The 22,613-nt window shown below is 47.8% G+C and overlaps 4 protein-coding genes across 10 annotated transcripts in view; 3 read left to right on the forward strand and 1 right to left on the reverse strand.

Moving 5' to 3' along the window:
• Positions 1-22,613, reverse strand: part of LOC144484419 (uncharacterized) — a 113,037-nt gene that overhangs the window by 16,377 nt on the left and 74,047 nt on the right. The window lies entirely within an intron of this gene.
• LOC144484400 (uncharacterized) overlaps positions 1-22,613 on the forward strand; it is a 42,174-nt gene that overhangs the window by 12,319 nt on the left and 7,242 nt on the right. Inside the window, exon 1 of one of the 6 annotated variants that reach the window (XM_078202925.1) lies at positions 20,469-21,196. The exons of 1 other annotated variant lie outside the window; for it this stretch is intronic. The gene's annotated coding sequence lies outside the window, so the exon portion shown is untranslated. Of the gene's footprint in view, positions 1-20,468; positions 21,227-22,004; positions 22,484-22,613 lie in introns of those variants that run through there. 4 more of the 6 variants (XM_078202926.1, XM_078202928.1, XM_078202929.1 and 1 more) reach the window with 4 other exon arrangements.
• Positions 1-22,613, forward strand: part of LOC144484407 (uncharacterized) — an 82,434-nt gene that overhangs the window by 12,193 nt on the left and 47,628 nt on the right. The gene's annotated exons all lie outside the window — the stretch shown is intronic.
• On the forward strand, positions 10,644-19,777 carry LOC144484389 (uncharacterized). The gene is made up of 2 exons (XM_078202909.1): positions 10,644-10,671; positions 17,423-19,777. Exon 2 carries the CDS (start codon positions 17,753-17,755, stop codon positions 19,247-19,249), a length of 1,497 nt encoding a protein of 498 aa, XP_078059035.1. The 5' UTR covers positions 10,644-10,671; positions 17,423-17,752; the 3' UTR covers positions 19,250-19,777.

The raw sequence follows: 22,613 nt of genomic DNA on the forward strand, positions 1-22,613 counted from the left end.
TACCAAAGGCGAGATATGGGGATATGCTATGCAAATAAAGGATTAGCAGCAGTCAATTTTTCATCGAATGCGAAAGGGCAAAAAGCTCAGATTTAATTGGCAAATATGTCCGTCAATGAAGGATTAGAAACATTCCTGGTTTCTGATTTGCTGTAATTGACTATTATTGCCAAGTTATTTTTCTGTAACATCAGAACCACTTGCGGGTGGAGTTTAATTTAGACAAATGCGAGGTGATGCATTTTGGTAGATTGAACCAGGGCAGGACTTACTCAGTTAATGGTAGGGCGTTGGGGAGAGTTACAGAACAAAGAGATCTTGGGGTACATGTTCATAGCTCCTTGAAAATTGAGTCACAGATGGACAGAGTGGTGAAGAAGGGATTCGGCATGCTTGGTTTCATCGGTCAGAACACTGAATACAGGAGTTGGAATGTTTTGTTGAAGTTGTACAAGACATTGGTAAGGCCACACTTGGAATACTGTGTGTAATTCTGGTCACCCTATTATAGAAAGGATATTATTAAACTAGAAAGAGTGCAGAAAAGATTTACTAGGATGCGACCAGGACTTGATGGATTGAGTTATAAGGAGAGACTGGATAGACTGGGACTTTTTTCTCTGGAGCGTCGGAGGCTGAGGGTTGATCTTGTAGAGGTCTATAAAACAATGAGGGGCACAGATCAGCTCGATAGTCAATATCTTTCCCCAAAGGTAGGGGAGTCTAAAACTAGAGGGCATAGGTTTAAGGAGAAAGTGTCCAGAGGGGCAATTTTTTCACACAGAGGGTGGTGAGTGTCTGGAACAAGCTGCCAGACTTAGGAGTAGAGGCCGGTACAATTTTGTCTTTTAAAAAGCATTTAGATAGTTACATGGGCACAATGGGCATAGAGGGATATGGGCCAAATGCGGGCAATTGGGATTAGCTTAGAAGTTTTTTAAAAAAGGGTGGCATGGACAAGTTGTGATGTGGAGATGCCAGCGTTGGACTGGGGTAAGCACAGTAAGAAGTCTCACAACACCAGGTTAAAGTCCAACAGGTTTATTTGGTAGCAAATACCAGGTATTTGCTACCAAATAAACCTGTTGGACTTTAACCTGGTGTTGTGAGACTTCTTAATGGACAAGTTGGCCAAAGGACCTGTTTCCATGCTGTAAACCTCTATGACTATGACTGTGTAAAAAACTTGCCTCAAACATCTCCATTAAACCTCGCCCCTCACACCTTAAACCTATGCCCCCTAGTAATTGACTCTTCCATCCTGGGAAAAAGCTTCTGACTATCCACTCTGTCCACGCCCCTCATAATCTTGTAGAATTCTATCAGTTCACCCCTCAACCTCTGTTGTTCCAGTGAGAACAAACCAAGTTTCTCCAACCTCTCCTCATAGCTAATGTCCTCCACACCAGGCAACATCCTGGTAAATCTTTTCTGTACCCTCTCCAAAGCCTGCTCCTTTTGAATGAACCTACCTCATATTAAGCTGATCTTTCTCTTCACCCTGTCTGTAACTGTAACACTATATTCTGCACTCTCTCCTTTCCTACTCCCCTATGTACTCTATGAACAGTATGACTTATCTGTATACCGCGCAAGAAACAATACTTTTCACTGTATCCCAGTACATGTGACAATAAATCAAATCAAACCCATTGCTGCATTTCCTTCCTGAAGCCACATTTGTCCAGTGGGGCCTGGCCCCGGGAGAAAGCGCTGCAGCTGCCGTTGTGTTGAGTGTTGAGGCGGCGCCGCTAGTTCCTTATTGGGGGTGTTGAAGCCTCCACTGGGGGTGTTGAAGCCTCCACTGGGTGTGTGAAGCCTCCACTGGGTGTGTGGAGCCTCCCCTCCCACCCACTGCCCCTAACGCTGCCTCCGCTTATCCGCCTCCTTCCCGCCTGAAGATCAGACAAACAAGCGCCTGTCCCTGGACATGAGCCGCACTGCGCATGCCCAACGTCACAATGCCCGGGGACTGATTGACGGCAGCTCTGGACCACTAGGAAAAGGGGGCGGGGCTGGGGGACCGAGCAGGAGCGGCTGGTCCTCCAACCAGAGTGAATAGGGGAGGGGTCTGAAGCATGCGCAGTGTGGGTAATGGCGGTGGACGGACGGTTTTAACTCGGAGCCGAGATCAGTTCAAGGTAGAGGGCGGCGCGCGGAGAGCGATGAATGTGGCGGGTGGGTGGAGAGGCTTCGTAAACATGTTGTTCAACCCAAACTTCGGAAAATAACTTCTCGGGCGCCCTGTTGGTACCAAATTGGAGGCGCAACTTGTCGTGTTGGGCCTGGGCTGACGGCCGCCAATCTGTTGGTGGCAATGTCTATCAGTGCGCATGTGCGGCCGGCATCTTTGTAAGGGGCAATGTGCAGCAGGGTGCAGGTGCGATCGCCATGTTTGTAGGGGGCGCAGGAGTGTCCACCTTTGTGATGTATGGGACCTGAACCCACTGCCGTCCATGTTGTGCAGGTATATCCACCCTGCTGATAGGGAGGGAATTCCAGGATTTTGACCCAGCGACTGTGAAGGAACGGCGATATATTTCCAAAATGTGGAGATGCCAGTGTTGGATTGGGGTAAACACAATAAGTCTCACAACACCAAGTTAAAGTCCAACAGGTTTATTTGGTAACAAAAGCCACTAGCTTTCGCAGTGCTGCTCCTTCATCAGGTAAGTGGGAGTTCTGTTCACAAACAGGGCATATAAAGACACAATTTACAAAATAATGGTTGGAATGCGAGTCTTTACAGGTAATCAAGTCTTAAAGGTGCAGACAATGTGAGTGGAGAGAGGGCTAAGCACAGGTTCAAGAGATATGTATTGTCTCCAGCCAGGACAGTTAGTCCTCTTGTGTGCGAACTTGGCTATCAGTCTCTGCTCAGCGACTCTGTGTTGTCGTGTGTCGTGAAGGCCGCCTTGGGGAACGCTTACCAAGCGTTGGAGAATGCTTGGTAAGTTCCACACACATGAGGACGGCCTCAACCGGGATCTTGGGTTCATGTCACACTATCTGTAACCCCCACGACTTACCTGGGCTTGCAAAATCACACTAACTGTCCTGTCTGGAGACAATACACATCTCTTTAACCTGTGCTTAACGCTCTCTCCACTCACATTGTCTGTACCTTTGAGACTTGATTACCTGTAAAGACTTGCATTCCAACCGTTATTTTGTAAATTGAGTTTGTGTCTTTATATGCCCTGTTTGTGAACACATCTCCCACTCACCTGACGAAGGAGCAGCGAGCGCTCCGAAAGCTAGTGGCTTTTGCTACCAAATAAACCTGTTGGACTTTAACCTGGTGTTGTGAGACTTTTTACAGGGAGGTCCCAGAGGATTGGAGAATAGCCAATGTTGTTCCTTTGTCTAAGAAGGGTAGCAAGAATAATCAGGTAATTACAGGCCAGTGAGCCTTGCTTCAGTGATAGGGAAATTATTGAAGAGGATTCTTCGAGACAGGATTTACTCCCACTTGGAAATAAGTGGATGTATTAGTGAGAGGCAACATGGTTTTGTGAAGGGGAGGTCATGTCTCACTAACTTGATCGAGTTTTTGGAGGAAGTGACGAAGATGGTTGATGAGGGTAGGGCAGTGGATGTTGTCCACATGGACTTCAGTAAGGCCTTTGACAAGGTCCCTCATGGCAGACTTGTGCAGAAGGTGAAGTCGCATGGGATCAGAGGTGAGCTGGCAAGATGGATACAAAACTGGCTTGGTCAAAGAAGACAGAGGGTAGCAGTGGAAGAGTGCGTTTCTGAATGGAGGGCTGTGACCAGTGGCGTTCCTCAGGGATCAGTGCTGGGACCTTTGCTGTTTGTAATATATATCAATGATTTGGAGGAAAATGTAACTGGTTTGATAAGTTTGCGGTCGACACAAAGGTTGGTGGAATTGCGGATAGTGATGAGGACCATCAGGGGATACAGCAGGATATACATCGGTTGGAGACTTGGGCAGAGAGATGGCAGGTGGAGTTTAATCTGGACAAATGTGAGGTAATGCATTTTGGAAGGTCTAATAAAGACAGGAAATATACAATAAATGGCAGAAACCGTAAGAGTATTGCTAGGCAGAGGGATCTGGGTGTACAGGTACACAGGTCACTGAAAGTGGCAATGCAGGTGGAGAAAGTAGTCAAGAAGGCACAGGGCATGCTTGCCTTCATCGGCTGGGGTGTTGAGTTTAAAAATTGGCAAGTCATGTTGCAGCTTTATAGAACCTTAGTTACACCGCACTTGAAATCTAGTGTTCAATTCTGGTCGCCACGCTACCAGAAAGATGTGGCAGCTTTGGAGAGGGTACAGAAAAGATTTACCAGGATGTTGCCTGGTATGGAGGGCATTAGCTATGAGGAGAGGTTGGAGAAACTTGGTTTGTTCTCACTGGAAAGACAGAGGTTGAGGGGCGATCTGATAGAAGTCTACAAGATTAGTAGGGGCATTGACAGAGTGGATAGTTAGTTTCCCAGGGTGGAAGAGTCAAATTACTCGGGAGCATAGGTTTAAGGTGCGAGGGGCAAGGTTTAAAGGAGATGTACGAGGCAAGTTCTTTTACTCAGAGGGTGGTGGGTGCCTGGAACTCGCTGCCAGGGGAGATAGTGGAAGCAGATACGATAGTGACTTTTAAGGGGCATCTGGACAAATACATGAATAGGATGGGAAGAGAGGGATATGACCCCCAGAAGGGTAGGGGGTTTTAGTTCAGTGAGGCAACATGGTCGGTGCAGGCTTGGAGGGCTGAGGCGCCTATTCCTGTGCTGTAATTTTCTTTGTTGCTTATTTAGAAGTGCATTTGCGATACCAAGACATGCAAGGCAACGGTCCAAGTTCTGGGAAATGGGATTAGAATAGTTTGATGATTTGTCTTTGACCAGCATAGAAATGATGGGTCGAATGGCCTTTTTCTGTGTTGTATAACTCTATGACTAACAGGAAGAAGAGAGTTGGCATAAAGAGGAATTTTTCTAGTTGGCTGGATGTGATGAGCGGTGTGCCACTGGGTTCAATGCTGGAATCTTTTTACCATTTATTTCAATGACTTGGATGAAGGTACTGAATGTATGGTTGCTAAATTTGCTGATGATATAAAATAATTAGTAAAATAAGTTGTGAAGAGGATGTGAGGAGGCTACAAAGGGACATAGGTTAAGTGAGTGGGCAAAGAACTGGCAAATGTAGTATAATGTGGGTAAATGCGAAATTGTCCATTTTGGCAGGAAGTATAAATACAAAGAATATTGTCTAAACAGTGAGAGATTTAGAGGGATCTGGGTGTCCTTGTGCATGAATCAGAAAAGGCAGGTGCAGCAAGTAATCAGGAAAGTTAATAGAATGTTATTGTTTATTGTGAGGAGAATTAATTACAAAAGAAGGGATGTTATTCTTCGGTTATACAGAACACTGGTGAGGTCACATCTGGAGTATTATTGGTCTCCTTATTTAAGAAAGGATGTAAATGCGTAAGAAATGGTTCGGAGAAGGTCCACTGGACTAATAGATGGTGAAAGGGTTAAAAATCATTCAATGCAGCAAAGTTCCTGGGAAACTGCTGGAGCTGCAAGGCACAGCTGCACAAACAATAGACAAGGGGGCTTTGATAGGCCACAAGAGGCTGTAACTACAACATCACTGCTTTCAGATAACAGCCCAAGACTGCAGTGTTTTGATAGAAGTCATATGTCAGCACTCAGGGTGCCAGATCGTCAAGGACCATAGACATGTGTTTATTGATGATGTAGCTATGTGTACGTGCCCTGTTGATAATTGGATATTTCAATTAGGCAAGGGGAGAGTTGCTGTAATTGGTTAAACATCACTGTGGGAAACAAATGAAGTAATCAGAACTATTAGTTGTGATTGGATAGTGAGTACCTTTAAATCAGTGTACAATTTCAATCTGTGTATGTTAATTACCTGTAGTTGATCCTAAAGGTATGATTGCAATAGTATTCCTTTGTTCTGGCAGTCTGTCGCCATGTGTGTGGAAACCAGTTTACCCTGCTTTAACTTGAATAAAGGGCAATTTTAGACTCCGAAAATCTTCATTTGGTCTCTTGGGGGAGCCAAGAGCTGGATAGCTTATGAAATTCACTAGCATGGGGAAAAGGCAGGAGAATGGCACTATGCCTTAATGCTCACTTGGGGAGCAGACACAGACACGATGGGCCAAATGGCCTTCTGTGCCAAACGTCTGTGAAATTCAGGTCCTGATGAAATGAGTGACTGTCAGATGTTTGATCTGAGTTTTCTATCAGTAAATCCTCCCCTTCTAATCCCCTGTAAAAAGAGTTGACAGTGTCAGTGTCACTATCAGTGCAGGATAGAAATTCAGAATAGACAATTCCAGTTTCTCTGGAACATTCTTTCCTCTCGTTTCCCCAAACTTGTGATTAAATCAAACTAATCAGCAACAAACCCCCGATAGAATCTCCCTCTCCAGGGTCACCTGGGCACAGACAAGACCACAGAAGATCTGTCAGAGTGACCCCGCCACCCCCTTCAGCCCCACCCATCCTGGATTACTGTTCTAACCAGGGTCTGCAGCAGGTCCAGGAGAAGATCCTCCCACTGACCCATCCCCTCCACACTTTACAGCCTTCTGGACCCAACATTCAGTCCAACAGTTTCAGAGAGTAAACTCTCAGCCCGTTCTGTTTCTTTTTCTTTGATTGTTTCACTTTTCTTTCTTTCAGTCGGCAGCCCCCCTGCTCCAGGCACAGCTTCTGTTTCCCTCTTTCTTCTATCGCTCCATCTCCATTCCCTTTGGCTCTGGGGGTGATTCACTTTTCTCTCATTCAATCTCTCCTGTCTTCCACCCTTCCTTTAGTCCCTGTCCCACCCGCCCCTTTCTCCAAACCTGTCACATTTCTGGCTTTCCCCAGTTCACAGGAAAGGTCACAGACCTGAAATGTTAACTCTGTTTCTCTCTCTGCACAGATGCTGCTGAACCTGCTGAGTTTTGTTCCAGCAATTACAGTTTTTAAGGATTTCACCAGAATCACCAAATAGTTTTGATGCAGAAGGAGGCCATTTGGCCCATCATGTGTGCACCAGCTCTCCGAATGAACAACTCGCCTAATTCCATTCTCCCGCCTTCTCCCTGTAATCCTGCACATTCTTCCTTTTCAGATAACATAGAAACTAGAAGCAGGAGTAGACCATTCAGCCCTTCGAACCTACTGTGCCATTCAATTTGATCATGGCTGATCATCGAATTCAATATCCTGATCTAACCTCCACCCCCCCCCCCCCCCCCCCCCCGCCCCCGCCACATCCCTTGATGCCTTTGGCCCCGAGAGCTATATCTAATTTCTTCTTGAAATCAGACAACATTTTGGCCTCAACTACATTCTGTGATCAGGAATTCCACACATTCACCACCCTCTGGGTGAAGAAATTTCTCCTCACCTCAGTCCGAAAAGGTTTACCCCTTGTCCTCAAACTACGACCCCTACGTTTGGACTCCCCCACAATTGGGAACATTCTTAATTCCCTTTTGAATGCATCAACTGAACCTGCCTCCATCACACTCTCAGGCCGTGTATTCCAAACCCTAATCTGGGATTTGCTCAGTCATACTGTCTCATTGAACATCAACTTGTTCACACTGAAAAGAGTCATTTTAAATGATCTGAATGTGAGAAGACATTTTAAATGATCTGAATGTGAGAAGAAAGTTAAAAGCAGATGTGAAGTGCTGAAACACCAATTAATTGACACTGCAGAGGTCATTCACTGGCTCCATGTGTGGGAAAGTATTCATCCATTCTTCTAACCTGTGTTGACAGCAGCAAGTTCACAAGTGACTGCAGAGATTGGCTTCAGCTGTCACTGCTGCTTTTAATCATATCCAGGATTGAACCATGTTTGTTCAGAGAGTCAAATTTTCTTTCTGATGCGAATCACCACTTTAACTTTGCTACAGTTTAATATTTTGAATAAATGTGAAATAATCCAGCTTTGTTTTGAGACATAGGATGGCAAGACAAAATCGACACCAGAGTGTTTATCACCTGTCTGGAGCTCAGAAAGGCAATCTGCGTGGGGATCGTATGGCAAGAACAGAACTTCAGCCTGGACACAGTCCAGGATCATGACTACCATCCACATCTTGTCCCTGTTGATAAAATCAGGGTCACTGTTTGCAGAATCTGCATGTTCTCCCCTTTTCTGCTTGGGTTTCCTCCGGGTGCTCCGGTTTCCTCCCACAGTCCAAAAAGATGTGCTGGTTTGGTGCATTGGCCATGCTAAATTCTCCCTTAGTGTACCCGAACAAGCGGTGGAGTGTGGTGATTAGGGGATTTTCACAGTAACTTCATTGCGTTTATTCTCCATCCAGTTTCCTGACCTTTTCACTGGCCTTCATGGTGTGTTTCCTTCCCTCATTTCCAATTTGCTAAGATAAGTTTTGCTTTTCCCCAATCTATCTGGAACATCAAATGTACCTTCCCAATTTGCCACCTGGCCTCATTTTATAACAATGTTTTTAACATTACTTCATTTCACATTGAACAGTTAGTGTACTGTGTGGGAGTTTCTCCCTGGAGGTGTTGAGATGGGCAGGATCCATCTTTTCCACTGTCTGTAGCAGGGGGAATGTGAAGATTTGTTGGAGATTCTGAAGAAACTGGCCATGAGTCTGTAGAGTAATGATGGGGTGTGGAAGCCTGGTGAGATACACAACCTGGATATAATATCGAGGACTCAAAACAGAAATATACCAAGCTATGATCCAACAACAATGTATGTAATCCATGTAACTAAAAAAGGTTTTAACCATCTTTGTGATACACATCACATCCTTGTGACAGAAAACCTCATCATGTAGGATGGATGAGTTCTTACTTGCTATGAGGGATGAGGGAAAGGCTTTCCTATGGTGTGTGGTATCTTTGGCCATACTCACGTCAGGGTCAGAAGGAAAAAACTTGAAAAACTCTCCATTGTTCCAGAAGATAGCAGTATTTTCATACCTACACTGCAGAAGGAGGCCATTTAACTCATTGAACCTGCACCGACACCAGTCAGGTTTAACTGGAATCTGTCGTACTGGTGCCAATGATTGTGTTTTGGGTGGATCCTATGGAATCTCCTTTAGAGCAGCTTTCCTGCTGAGTCAGTTTGCCTAGTTATTACCATCACCCTCTTCACTAACTCCTGCTGCTGATGTACCTTCATCTTACAAATAGCAATTTGTCCTGGACACTTACCAGCAATATCCCCATGCATTCTGAGCTTGGATTGATGAGTGAATGATTTCCTTTCTACTGTGGAGAAGCCATATTTATTTTGCCAGAGAGATTTTCATAGAGAGAATTACAACCGAATATCTGATGATTCTATTATTAATGGTTTGAAAGGCTGTGATGACAATGCCCTCAGATTTCTGTGTTAACTGTTGCGGCGGATTTTTAGTAATGATACTACTGTCATAGGGAATCAAGTCTCACAACACCAAGTTAAAGTCTAACAGGTTTATTTGGCATCATGAGCTTTTGGAGTGCTGCTCCTTCATCACTCACCTGATGAAGGAGCAGCGCTCTGGAAGCTCATGATTCCAAATAAACCTGTTGGACTTTAACCCGGTAGTGTGAGACTTTTTACTGTGCCCACCCTAGTCCAATGCCAGCATCTCCACATCATAGGGAATCAAGTAATAGACACAACAAAGTAATAATCACAAATAAAGTAGTAATGACAGAGGAACTACTAATTCTGATTTTTGAACCCAGCCAGTGTCTGCATCTTCTGAGAATGAGAGTCAGGGGAACTAGAAGGAAAAAACTTGAAAAACTCTCCATTGTTCCAGAAGATAGCAGTATTTTCATACCTACACTGCAGAAGGAGGCCATTTAACTCATTGAACCTGCACCGACACCAATCCCAGCCAGGTCCTGTAGGGTGGTGGAGGCAGACACGCTGACATCGTTTAAGACTTACCTGGATAGTCACATGAGCCTGGGAATGGAGGGATACAAACGATTGGTCCAGTTGGACCAAGGAGCGGCATGGGCTTGGAGGGCCGAAGGGCCTGTTTCCTGTACTGTACTGTTCTTTGTTGTTCTTTGTCTTACCCTGTGCACATTACAACTTCTGGTCCCCTGATACTATAGGGCAATTTAGCAGGGCCAATCAGCCTAACCCACACATCTTTGGAGTGTGGGAGGAAACCGGACGAAACCCACGCAGACACAGGGAAAGCGTGCAAATTCCATACGGACAGTGACACGAGGCCGGAATTGAACCCGGGTGCCTGGTGCTGTGAGGCAGCAGTGCTACCCACTGTGCTCCTGTGCTGCGTGCATGGTTTCGAGAAATGGAGCACAGCAGAGTGCCCATTCACAATAGACACATTCACAATTCACAGAATTCACAATTTGTATAGCACGTGAGAAACAATATTTTTCACCATATACTAACACGTGACAATACTAAATCAAACCAATAATTTATTTTAATATTTTTATTAATTGATCTCGATGAGTAACAAATTCATTTTCTGTTGCTATTTGGTTTTTCAATGGCCCTGTTGTTACCCAGCATTCCCCGTGGGTTTGAAAGTGCCTGATTTACTTCACAAGAGACCAGTGCGCAGGCTCCATGCTGCATCTCGAGCATGCGCAGTGTCACTTGCTCGGATGCTTGTGTGCGGCAGACGCTTTTCTTCAGCTGGTGAGAATCAGTGGGGCGGAGGGAGGAATTAGCCGGGAGTCGGGGTGGGGAGGGATCGGAGGCTTCACAAACACTTGCTGAAAGCCGAAGGCCCGAATAAGACCCTGCGGGTCCCGGGTTTGCTGCTATGGGGATTTTTTTCTTGGAGCAGGCCCAGGTTAATGGCCGCCATCTTGGTCCAGCAAGGAGCGGAGCGCATGCGTGGCCCTCTTGGTGACGCAACAGAGAGGGGGCGGGGCTTCGGGGTCCCGGTCCCCAGGAGAGAAAATGATTGTGTGATTGATTGACAGGCCCTGGTGAACGGAGCTGCTGCAGAGACTGTGTGGACATCCTGAGACCATCAGTGTGTTAGCGTCAGGAGTAGGCCATTCAGCCCATTGACCTTGCTCTGTCATTCAATAAACTCGTGGCTCATCTGATTAATTCTATTATGCTGACTGCCTCCCTCAGATAAAAAATAGTCTAACTCAGCCTTGAATTTATTAAATGACACCAGGTTAAAGTCCAACAGGTTTATTTGGTAGAAAGAGCCACACCGGGAAGTGGCTTTTGCTACCAAATAAACCTGTTGGACTTTAACCTGGTGTTGTTAAACTTCTTACTGTGTTTATCCAAGTCCAATGCCGGCATCTCCACATCTTTATGAAATGACCCAGCCTCCAGTGCTTTCTGTGGTAGAGAATTCCACAGACCAATGAAATTTCTCCATCTGATTCGATTTAAGAACATAAGAAATAGGAGCAGGAGTAGGCCATCTAGCCCCTCGAGCCTGCCCCGCCATTCAACAAGATCATGCCTGATCTGAAGCGAATCAGTTCCACTTACCCGCCTGCTCCCCATATCCCTTAATTCCCTTAGCGATCAGAAATCTATCTACTCCATGATTTAAACATATTCAACGAGGTAGCCTCCACCACTTCAATGGGCAGAGAATTCCAGAGATTCACTACCCTCTGAGAGAAGAAGTTCCCCCTCAACTCTGTTCTAAACCGGCCCCCACTTATTTTGAGGCTGTGCCCTCGAGTTCTGGTTTCCCTTCTAAGTGGAAAGAATGTCTCCACCTCTACCCTATCCAGCCCCTTCATTATCTTATACGTCTCGAGAAGATCACCCCTCAGCCTTCTAAACTCCAACGAGTACAGACCCAATCTGATCAATCTCTCCTCATAAGCTACACCCCTAATCTCTGGTATCAACCTGGTGCATCTTCTCTGCACTCCCTCCAAGGCCAATATATCCTTTCGCAAACAAGGGGACCAAAACTGCCCACAGTACTCCAGTTGCGGCCTCACCAGTGCCTTGTATAGTTGTATCAAGACCTCCCTGCTTTTATATTCTATCCCCCTCGCGATAAAGGCCAACATTCCACTCACCACCTTGATTACCTGCTGTAGCTGCAGACTGAGTTTTTGCGATTCGTGCACAAGGACCCCCAGGTCCCTCTGCACAGTCGCACAATGTAATTTTTCTCACATTTGCCAATGTCTATTCCATCTGCCAGATCCTCGCCCACTCGCTCAGCCTATCCAAATCTCTCTGCAGACTTTCCGCGTCCTCCAATAATAATTTATTATTGTCACATGTATTATCATACAGTGAAAAGTATTGTTTCTTGCTCGCTATACAGACAAAACATACCGTTCATAGAGAAGGAAAGGAGAGAGTGCAGAATGTAGTGTTACAGTCACAGCTAGGATGTAGAGAAAGATCAGCTTAATGCAAGTTAAGTCCATTCAAAAGTCTGGCAGCAGCAGAGAAGAAGCTGTTCTCAAGTCGGTTGGTCCATGACCTCAGACTTTTGTATCTTTTTCCTAAAGGAAGAAGGTGGAAGAGAGAATGTCCGGGGTGCGTGGGGTCCTTAATTATGCCGGCTGCTTTGCCGACGCGGCGGGAAGTGTAGACAGAGTCAATGGATGGGAGGCTGGTTTGTGTGATAGATTGGGCACATTCACGACCTTTTGTAGATCCTTGCGGTCTTGGGCAGAGCAGGAGCCATACCAAGCTGTGATACAACCAGAAAGAATGCTTTCTATGGTGCATCTGTAAAAGTTGGTGAGAGTCGTAGCTGACATGCCAAATTTCCTTAGTCTTCTGAGAAAGTAGAGGCGTTGGTGAGCTTTCTTAACTATAGTGTCAACATGGGGGGACCAGGACAGGTTGTTGGTGATCCGGACACCTAAAAACCTGAAGCTCTTGACGCTTTCTACTTCGTCCCCATTGATGTCGACATGGGCATGTTCTTCTTTACGCTTCCTGAAGTCGATGACAATCTCCTTTGTTTTGTTGACATTGAGGGAGGGATTATTGTTGCCACACCAGTTCACCAGGTTCTCTGTCTCATTCCTGTACTCTGTCTCATCATTGTTTGAGATCCGACCCAGTACTGGGGTGTCGTCAGCAAACTTGAAAATCGAATTGGAGGGGAATTTTGCCGCACAGTCATAGGTGTATAAGAGTATAATAGGGGGCTGAGAACACAGCCTTGTGGGGCACCGGTGTTGAGGACGATCGTGGAGGAGGTGTTGTTGACTATCCTTACTGATTGTGGTCTGTGAGTTAGGAAGTTCAGGATCCAGTTGCAGAGGGAGGTGCCGAGACCCAGGCCACGGAGTTTGGAGATGAGTTTCATGGGAAGAAGAGTGTTGAAGGCTGAGCTGTAGTCAACAAATAGGAGTCTGACATTGGTGTCCTTGTAATCTACGTGTTGCAGGGTTGAGTACAGGGCCAGGGAAATGGTGTCTGCTGTGGACCTGTTGCGGCGGTAGGCAAACTGTAGTGGATCCAGATAGTCCGGGAGGCTGGAATTGATTTGTGCCATGACTGACCTTTCGAAGCACTTCATAATGATGAATATCAGAGCCACCGGCCGATAGTCATTAAGGCACGCTGCTTGGTTTTGCTTCGGTACCAGGATGAAGGTAGTCTTCTTGAAGCAGATAGGGACCTCAGATTGTTGTAAAGAGAGGTTGAAGATGTCTGTGAATACCCCCATCAGCTGATCCGCGCAGGATCTGAGTGCCCGTCCGGGTATCCCATCCGGGCCCGTTGCTTTCTGTGGGTTGACCTTCAAGAAAGCTGCTCTGACATCTGCAATGGAGACCCCAGATACAGGTTCATCCAGGGCTTCCAGGGTGGAGGGCATGCTCTCGCTGACCTCTTGCTCAAAACGAATGCATTGAGCTCATCAGGGCGAGGAGCGTTGGAGCCGGCGATTTTACATGCCTTCATCTTGTAGCCTGTTATGTCTTGCAGACCTTGCCATAGTCAGCGGGGGTTGGTGTGGCTCGCCTGGGACTCTAGCTTGGTCCGGTATTGTCTTTTGGCATCTTTGATGGATCTCCTTAGATCGTATCTGGTAACAAAGAAGTTAGATAAAGGAGAACTAGTGGACCTGATTTATTTAGATTTCCAGAAGGCCTTTGACAAGGTGCTGCAGAGGAAACTGTTAAATCCGTTAAGTGCCCATAGTGTTAAGGGTGAAATCCTGGCATGGATAGAGGATTGGCTGACTGGCAGAAGGCAGAAGTGGGGATAAAGGGATCTTTCTCAGGATGGCAGCCGGTGACCAGTGGTGTGCCTCAGGGGTCAGTGCTGGGACCACAACTTTTCACAATATACATTAACGATTTGGAGGAAGGAACTGAAGGCACTGTTGCTAAGTTTGCAGATGATACAAAGATATGTAGAGGGAGAGGTAGTAACGAGGAAGCAGGGAGGCTGCAGAAGGACTTGGACAGGTTAGGAGAGTGGGCAAAGAAGCGGCAGATGGAATACAATGTGGAAAAGTGTGAGGTTCTGCACTTTGGAAGGAGGAATGGAGACAACAAGTATTTTCTAAATGGGGAAATGCTTAGGAAATCAGAAACAAAAAGGGACTTGGAAGTCATTGTTCAAGATTCTCTTAAAGTTAACGTGCAGGTTCAGTCGGCAGTTAGGAAGCCAAATGCAATGTTAGCATTCATGTCGATAGGCCTAGAATACAAGGGCAGGGATATATTTCTGAGGCTGCGGAAGGCTCTGGTCAGTCCCCATTTGGACTATTGTGAGCAGTTATGGTCCCCATATCTAAAGAAGGATGTGCTGGCTTTGGAAAAGGTCCAGAGGAGGTTCACAAGAATGATCTCTGGAATGAAGAGCTTGTCCTATGAGGAACAGTTCAGACTCTGGGTCTGTACTCATTGGAGTTTATAAGGATGAGGGGGGATCTTATTGAAACTTACAGGATACTGCGAGGCCTGGATAGAGTGGATGTGGAGAGAATGTTTCCACTAGTAGGAACAGCTAGAAATAGAGGGCACAACCTCAGACTAAAGGGCCGATCCTTTAAAACAGAGAGGAGGAATTTCTTCAGCCAGAGAGTGGTGAATCTGTGGAACTCTTTGCTGCAGAAGGTTGTGGAGGTCAGGACATTGAGTGTCTTTAAGACAGAGATAGATAGATTCTTGATTAATGAGGGGATCAGGGGTTATGGGGAAAAGGCAGGAGAATGGGAATGAGAAAAATATCAGCCATGATTGAATGGCGGAGCAGACTCGATGGGCCGAGTGGCCTAATTCTGTTGCTGTGTCTTATGGTCTAATGAGTTGAGACTGGGGTGGCGTCGGACGATGTCACTGAAGTGGAAATAGACAGTCTTGATGATGATGTGGCTGGAAGCTCATCCTGGAGTGAAATATTTCACCATGGTTGTGAACAGCCTGGTTCCGGCTCCGACAGGGAGTGGAGTTTGTCGTGGGGACTGAAGACAATGGGTTCAGACTTCCCAGTATTTATATGGGTGAAACTTCTGTTCTCTTAGTCCTGGATGTCAGACAAGTCAGGATGGTGTGTGAGTTGGAGGGGAACTTGGAGCTGATGGTGCTAACCCCTGTGCCACCGTGCCGCAGAATGCTAAATGGAATGAGAGAGAGAGTGTATGTGTGAGGGGCGTGGGTGGAGATTTAAAGAATGTTCCATAGAAACTACAATTGTCTGTTTTGAATTACTATCATGTGCTGACAGTGATGATTTTTGTAAACTGCTTTCAGTGGATATTGGAAGGAGAGGTTTTGACTGGAAAAGCACTGAGATTCTCACACCCGTATCAGAGTGTTCCAGTGCACTGATTGTGGAGAGACACAAGGACTCCGACACCATGGAGAAACCATGGAAATGTGGAGACTGTGGGAAGGGATTCAGAGCCCCATCTGGGGTGGAATCTCATCGACGCAGTCACACCGGGGAGAGACCGTTCATATGCTCCACTTGTGGGAAGGGATTCAATCATTCATCGAATCTGCTGAGAGAGAGAGAGAGAGAGAGAAAGATTGAGAGAGAAAGAATCCAACCCCTGCAATCACTTGTGAACTTGTTGGTGTCGCTGCAGGTTGGATGACCGATTGAATCCATTTCCCACACACAGAGCAGGTGAACGGTCTGTCCCCGGTGTGAACTCGCTGCTGTCTCCGCCGTGTGGATGACCTCCTAAACCTCTTTGTGCAGTGAGAGCAGCTAACCAGTCTCTCGTCAGTGTGAATGGGTTGGTGGACCATCAGTTCTCGAGAGCTTTTGAAGCCACTCCCACAGTCAGAGCATTTAAAGGGTCTGTCTTGGGTGTGAGTGACCTTGTGGCTCAACAGGTTGGGCAACTGAGTGAATCCCTTCCCACACACACAGCAGGTGAACGGTCTCTCCCCGGTGTGAATGCGCTGGTCGGTCAGCAGATTGTTTAACCGAGTGAATCCTTTCCCACACACAGAGCAGGTGAATGGCCTCTCCCCAGTGTGAACTCCCTGGTGTGTTTGTAAATGGGATAACTGAGTGAATCTCTTCCCACACACACAACAGGTGAATGGTCTCTCTCCAGTGTGACTGCGCCGATGAGTTTCCAGTGCAGATGGGAACCTGAATCCTTTCCCACAGTCCCCACATTTACACAATTTCTCCATGGTGCGGGTGTCCTTGTGACTCTCCAGGCTTGACAATCAGTTCAGTTACAACATAACATGGGTGCGGTCTCTCTGCTGCAATGTATTTTCAGGCTGTTTAACTGGTTAAAGTTCTTTCCACAGTCACTCAGGTGTGAGCATGTTTCAGTGTGTGTGTGTCTCGGTGCTTTTCCAGTCACACTGATGTTTAAAATCTCCTGAAGCAGACAGAGCAGAGAAACATTTCCATTCTAGATTCAAAGATTGATGATATTCAGGTCCCAATGAACTGAGTGACTATGTTAGATTTTGATGTGAGGTTTGGTTTGATATTCGTCTTTAAATCTTCACCTTCTGATATCCTGCAAAAGGAATTTACAAACATCATCAGTGTCAGCACAGGATAGAAATTCAGAACAGACAATTCTAGTTTCTATGGAACATTCTTTCCTCTCTCATCCCCAAAGCTGTGAATCTCCATCCCACACACTCTCCCTCCATTCTCACTCTGCTGTATCTAATATTCACCCTCCCAATTCTCCTGAAGGTGCTGATTGAGGCTGATTGACAGATCCATGCTCACTGCTTCCTGTCCACCACACACAAATCATAAGAAACAGGAGCTGCGGTTGGCCATTCAGCCCATCGAACTGCCTCAACCATTCATTGAGAATTGGCTGATCTACCGCAGCATCATTTCCCACGCTGTCCCCCAGATAGAGAGAGAATAGAGCCAATGTTTCGAGTCTGGAGGGAGGAAAGAATGTTCCATAGAAATTAGAATTGTCTGTTCTGAATTTCTATCCTGCACTGACACTGATGACCTCTGCAAACTTGTTTTACAGGAAATTGAAAGAGGAATCACAGACCGAAATCTCAGACGTTGTGTCTAGATCTGACAGAGTCATATTCCTCGGGACCTGAATATCATCGGCCTTTAAATCAAGGAGAAATGGTTGTCCGGTCTGGTGACTTGAAAAGATTTCAAACATCAGTGTGACTGGAAAAGTGCCAACACGCTGCAACACTGGAGTGAGTGTGTTCTAGTGCATTGACTCAAGAGCTTTAACCAGTTACACAGCAATAAATATCACACCATTCACAGCGGGGGTGGGGGGACTGTTCTGTGTGTGGACGAGTGTTCAACTGAAGAGAAAGGAAAGAACACCTGCACCATGGAGAAACCATGGAAATGTGGGGACTGTGGGAAGAGATACAGAGCCCCATCAGAGCTGGAAGATCATCGGCACAGCCACACTGGGGAGAGACCATTTACTTGCTCTCAGTGTGGGGAGGGATTCACTCGGGTATCCCAGCTGCAGAGACACCAGCGAGCTCACACTGGGGAGAGGCCCTTCACTTGCTCTCAGTGTGGGAAGGGATTCACTCGGTCATCCAGCCTGCAGGCACACCAGCGAGTTCACACTGGGGAGAGACCGTTCACCTGCTCTCAGTGTGAGAAGGGGTTCAGTCAATTGGCTAACCTGCAGAGACACCAGCGAGTTCACACTGGGGAGAGGCCGTTCACCTGCTCTCAGTGTGAGAAAGGGTTCAGTCATTTAGCTAACCTGCAGAGACACCAGCGAGTTCACACAGGGGAGAGACCTTTCACCTGCTTTCAGTGTGGGAAGGGATTCACTGATTTATCCACCCTGCGGAGACACCAGCGAGTTCACACTGGGGAGTGGCCGTTCACCTGCTCTATGTGTGGGAAGGGGTTCAGTCAATTAGCTGAGCTGCAGACGCACCAGCGAGTTCACACTGGGGAGAGACCATTCACCTGCTCTCAGTGTGAGAAGGGGTTCACTGATTTATTCACCCTGCGGACTCACCAGCGAGTTCACACTGGGGAGTGGCCGTTCACCTGCTCTGAGTGTGAGAAGGGGTTCAGTCAATTATCTAACCTGCAGAAGCACCAGCGAATTCACACTGGGGAGAGACCGTTCACCTGCTCTCATTGTGGGAAGGGATTCACTGATTTATCCACTCTGCGGAGACACCAGCGAGTTCACACTGGGGAGTGGCCTTTCACCTGCTCTATGTGTGGGAAGGGGTTCAGTCAATTAGCTAAGCTGGAGACCCACCAGCGAATTCACACTGGGGAGAGACCGTTCACCTGCTCTCAGTGTGGGAAGGGATTCACTGATTTATTCACCCTGCGGACTCACCAGCGAGTTCACACTGGGGAGTGGCCGTTCACCTGCTCTCAGTGTGAGAAGGGGTTCAGTCAATTATCTAACCTGCAGAAGCACCAGCGAGTTCACACTGGGGAGAGACTGTTCACCTGCTCTCAGTGCGGGAAGGGGTTCAGTCAATTATCTAACCTGCAGACGCACCAGCGCCTTCATACTGGGGAGAGACCGTTCACCTGCTCTCAGTGTGGGAAGGGGTTCAGTCAATTATCCACCCTGCGGACACACCAGCGAGTTCACACTGGGGAGAGACCATTCACCTGCTCTCAGTGTGGGAAGGGTTTCAGAGTTTCATCCGCCCTGCTGAGACACCAAAATGCTCGAGTGATTCCAGGGGTTGGATTCTGCTGTTATTGTTTCTGCTCTCAATTACATCCAGGACTGCATTTTGTTCATTCTCACAGTTGGTCAATGGGGAGGGTCGGAGGGTTTCTTTCTGCTGGACTGGCCGGTCTCATGACTTTGCCTCCAGTGGGCTGATGCTCTTTGAGTCTTGTTGCGAATACCTGGTTTCAAATTTCACACGGATCACAGAGTGACAGGGTGTTAGGAAGTTCAGAGATTTTTAGTCAGCATTTCTGTTTGAAACTCCCCCAGATGCCCATCCAATTTCCTTTGTAATTGTTTATTGTCTCCACTTCCTCCACCCTCGTAGGCAGCAAGTTCCAGGTCATTACCATTCACTGCATCAAAATATTCTTCCTCACATCCCCCCTTCCTCTCTGACCCAAAACCATAAATCTGTGTCCCCCTCGTCCTTCTCTCGTCAGCTAATGGGAACAGCTTTTCTTTGTCCATCTTATCTAAACCTGTCAGAATCTTGTCCACCTCTATCAAATCTACCCTCAACCTCCTTGCTCCAAGGGGAACAACCCTAGCCTGACATTGACAATAAAGAACAAACTAACAGAATATGTTAATACCTGAAATCAAATGGGAATGTTTAATTTCTGTTTTAAAGAAATCATGAATATATTGTCCCGTACAATAAAGGGATTTGAATAACTCAGCTTGAGTGCAGTTGAATGAAATGTCTCAATCGCGTATCCACCCACAGTCGAGAGGAAGTGTGGAATGTGTAGCTGGAAATCCCTCCCTAACAGCACTGTGGGTGTACTTACACCTTCGGCATTATAGCAGTTCAGGAAGGCAGTGTTGGCGCTGATCGTGGCCGAGGCAGCTACATACAGCCACATATTCTGTTATAACTGAAGGACTGCAGATTAAATGTGCGGCATTATGGGACTGGACTATCTTGACCACATTCCTGTGACTGCTCAGTTTCTGCAATCATGAACCATTAAAGCTGCTTAGCAGGGTCCTGACAGAGGACCTGGTGAGAATATTTACTCAGAATGAGTTAGAATGAAACTTATTCCAGGACCGGCTGGTGTTCAGTGGCTGAGATTCCCGAATCTGTAAAAAGGGGGTCTGACCAGTGGTAGGTAGTCCGGTAAGAAGCGTTCTCATGCATTATTTAAATTATTTTATCATGAAGTTGTGATCAGAACTGTGAGGGACTTGTAACCCAATAGTTGTTGAATTGACGGTAAACTCCAAGTAGCACTGGACTGAAAAGGGGGTCTGACCAAGAAGTGAAGTGATCTCAGGCATTGTTTAAATTACATCATCATTGGCCAACTTCCCCTTTGTGATGTCACAATGGAGTCCTGCCTGAATCAGCCAATAGGAATCACTCTGCTCCGCGGTGACGTCTCTGGGTTCCAGTGCTCAGGCCTGGGCGCGCGGACCCGGGAGCCCCGCCCCCACCCATTGTTCCCCTCCCCCTGCACCACATCGAGCCAAGGTTTCCAGGCAACCGGCTGGCGGCTCCGGCCAGAGCGAGAAGCTGCTCGGTGATCTCCCCCTCCCCCCGGCCCGGGACTGCGCATGTCCAAGGGAGGGGGAAGCTGCGAATTGCAGGGCAGATCCTGCCCCCTGACCTTCTGAGGTGTTGATTAATAGGAAGAGTTGAAGGACCGGAAGGACTCTGGTCCTCCAGCTGATCAGAGCGCGGGCTTTGTGTGAATGAAGATTGAGCTTCAGACAGACTGAAACTTCCTCCTGTCTCCAACATCAGAGAGGTTGTTTCTGTAGTGAAGTGGTTGTCACGTTTGCCTGACACGCGAAAGGTCCCTGGGTCAGAACCGGGCAGGAATGTTAATTTGTTAATTCCAGCATCTGAAAGTGGGAAGGGGGAGGAAGGTGAGCTGTTGCCTGCCTGCCTGCTGTCCGGCCTGCCTGCCTGCCGTCTGGCCTGCCTGCCGTCTGGCCTGCCTGTCTTCCGTCCGTCCGCCCACTGGAGGGTGCTCTCTCCCAGGAGGGAGAGAGGACACGGAGTGACTTTCTTTCTTTTTTCTTTCCATCGATGGGAGGGAGGACTGCACGTTTCAACATCGAGGGACTGAGTGCCCTCATCATCAGAAGGTCGGTGCCTGAAAGGGATGGGGGGGTGAAGTAAATTCAGACTGTTTTTTCCATCTGCGGGCGGGCGGGCGTGAAGACACCCCGGACTTGAACTGTTTGCGCCCAAAAGGGCTGGAGGAGTAAAGTCCCCCACCCACTGCTGCTGCCCCCAACACCGGCACCCCCTCCCCTCTTTCCCCCTGACTGGGGCACCGGCCCCCCTCCGTGCCTTGTCCCTCGTCCTCCCTCCTGCTCCTCCGACCTCCTCTCTCGCTCCGGGGAGAGAGCACCTCGATCCCCATCCACCTACCCTACCCTCCCTTATTTTTCCCTCCTCTTATACGTCCTGCCGTGGCAGAGCCTTCTCGGCCCACCTATGCGGGCGTGGCAGCTACCAGAGCCCCCGCCGCTCCCAAGGCCCTGCCACCTTTTTCGTTGCTCACGCGGCAGCTCGGGGTTAAGTGCTACGCCCACCCCGACATGTCCATCGAGGCCTGTGTCAAGGCAATGGCTGGGGTTGTCGGCCCCTCAGCCATTGTCGCGGCCTCGAAGATGTACGGCCGGGCCGTATTCTTTTTGAAGGCCACCCACCCGCCACATTTATCATTCCCCGCGCGCCGCCCTCTACCTTGTATTGTTCTCGCTTCCAAGTTGAAACCGTCCGTCCGCCGCCGCCATTACCCGCACTGCGCATGCTTCAGGTCCCGCCCCTCATTCACTCCGATTGGTTGGAGGACCAACCGCTCCCGCTCGGTCCTCCAGTCCCGCCCCCTCTTCCTATTGGTCCGGAGCTGGCGTCAATCAGCTCCCGGGCATTGTGATGTGGAGCATGCGCAGTGTCATTGCTGTCCTTGGCGCTTGTTTGTCCCGGAGAAGCGGAGTCAGCGTTAGGCGGTGGCTGGGAGGATTTGGAAACACTTTGTGGATCCGCAAACCCTTCAGAATCATTGTCAGCTCCCTGGTTTGCAGCTGCGGGGCTTCTCCCTCCCTCCCTCCCTCCCGGGAACAGGCCCAGGTTAACGGCCCCATCCTGGCTCAGCCACTGGAGGATGGTTCACATCAGAGGATGGGGGAGGGGGACAATAAATAAGAGGTTACACTTTGGCCTCAAATCAATGAGGGTTCTGATCTCTGGGAAGGAAGGAAACCCTGGGAGGTGGGCGGGAAGGATTCACAAACACCCGCTGGAGGCCCCAACATCCCCAATAAGACCCATTGGTTTTATTGTCAGTCTGCAGACAGGAGCTGGAGAACTGAACCCAGACAGAGGAGAGGGAGGGAGAAAACTGGGAGTGGAGGAAAGAAATGGTGAGATGGGTTTGGATTTCAGCCCAGGGAGGAGGGAGAGTGTGTGGGACGGAGATTTACAGATTTGGGGGAACAAGAGAGGAAAAAATGTTCCAGACGAACTAGAATTGTCTGTTCAGAGTTTCTATCG

Source organism: Mustelus asterias, unplaced genomic scaffold (assembly GCF_964213995.1).
Source record: "Mustelus asterias unplaced genomic scaffold, sMusAst1.hap1.1 HAP1_SCAFFOLD_106, whole genome shotgun sequence".
Lineage (NCBI taxonomy): Eukaryota > Metazoa > Chordata > Chondrichthyes > Carcharhiniformes > Triakidae > Mustelus > Mustelus asterias.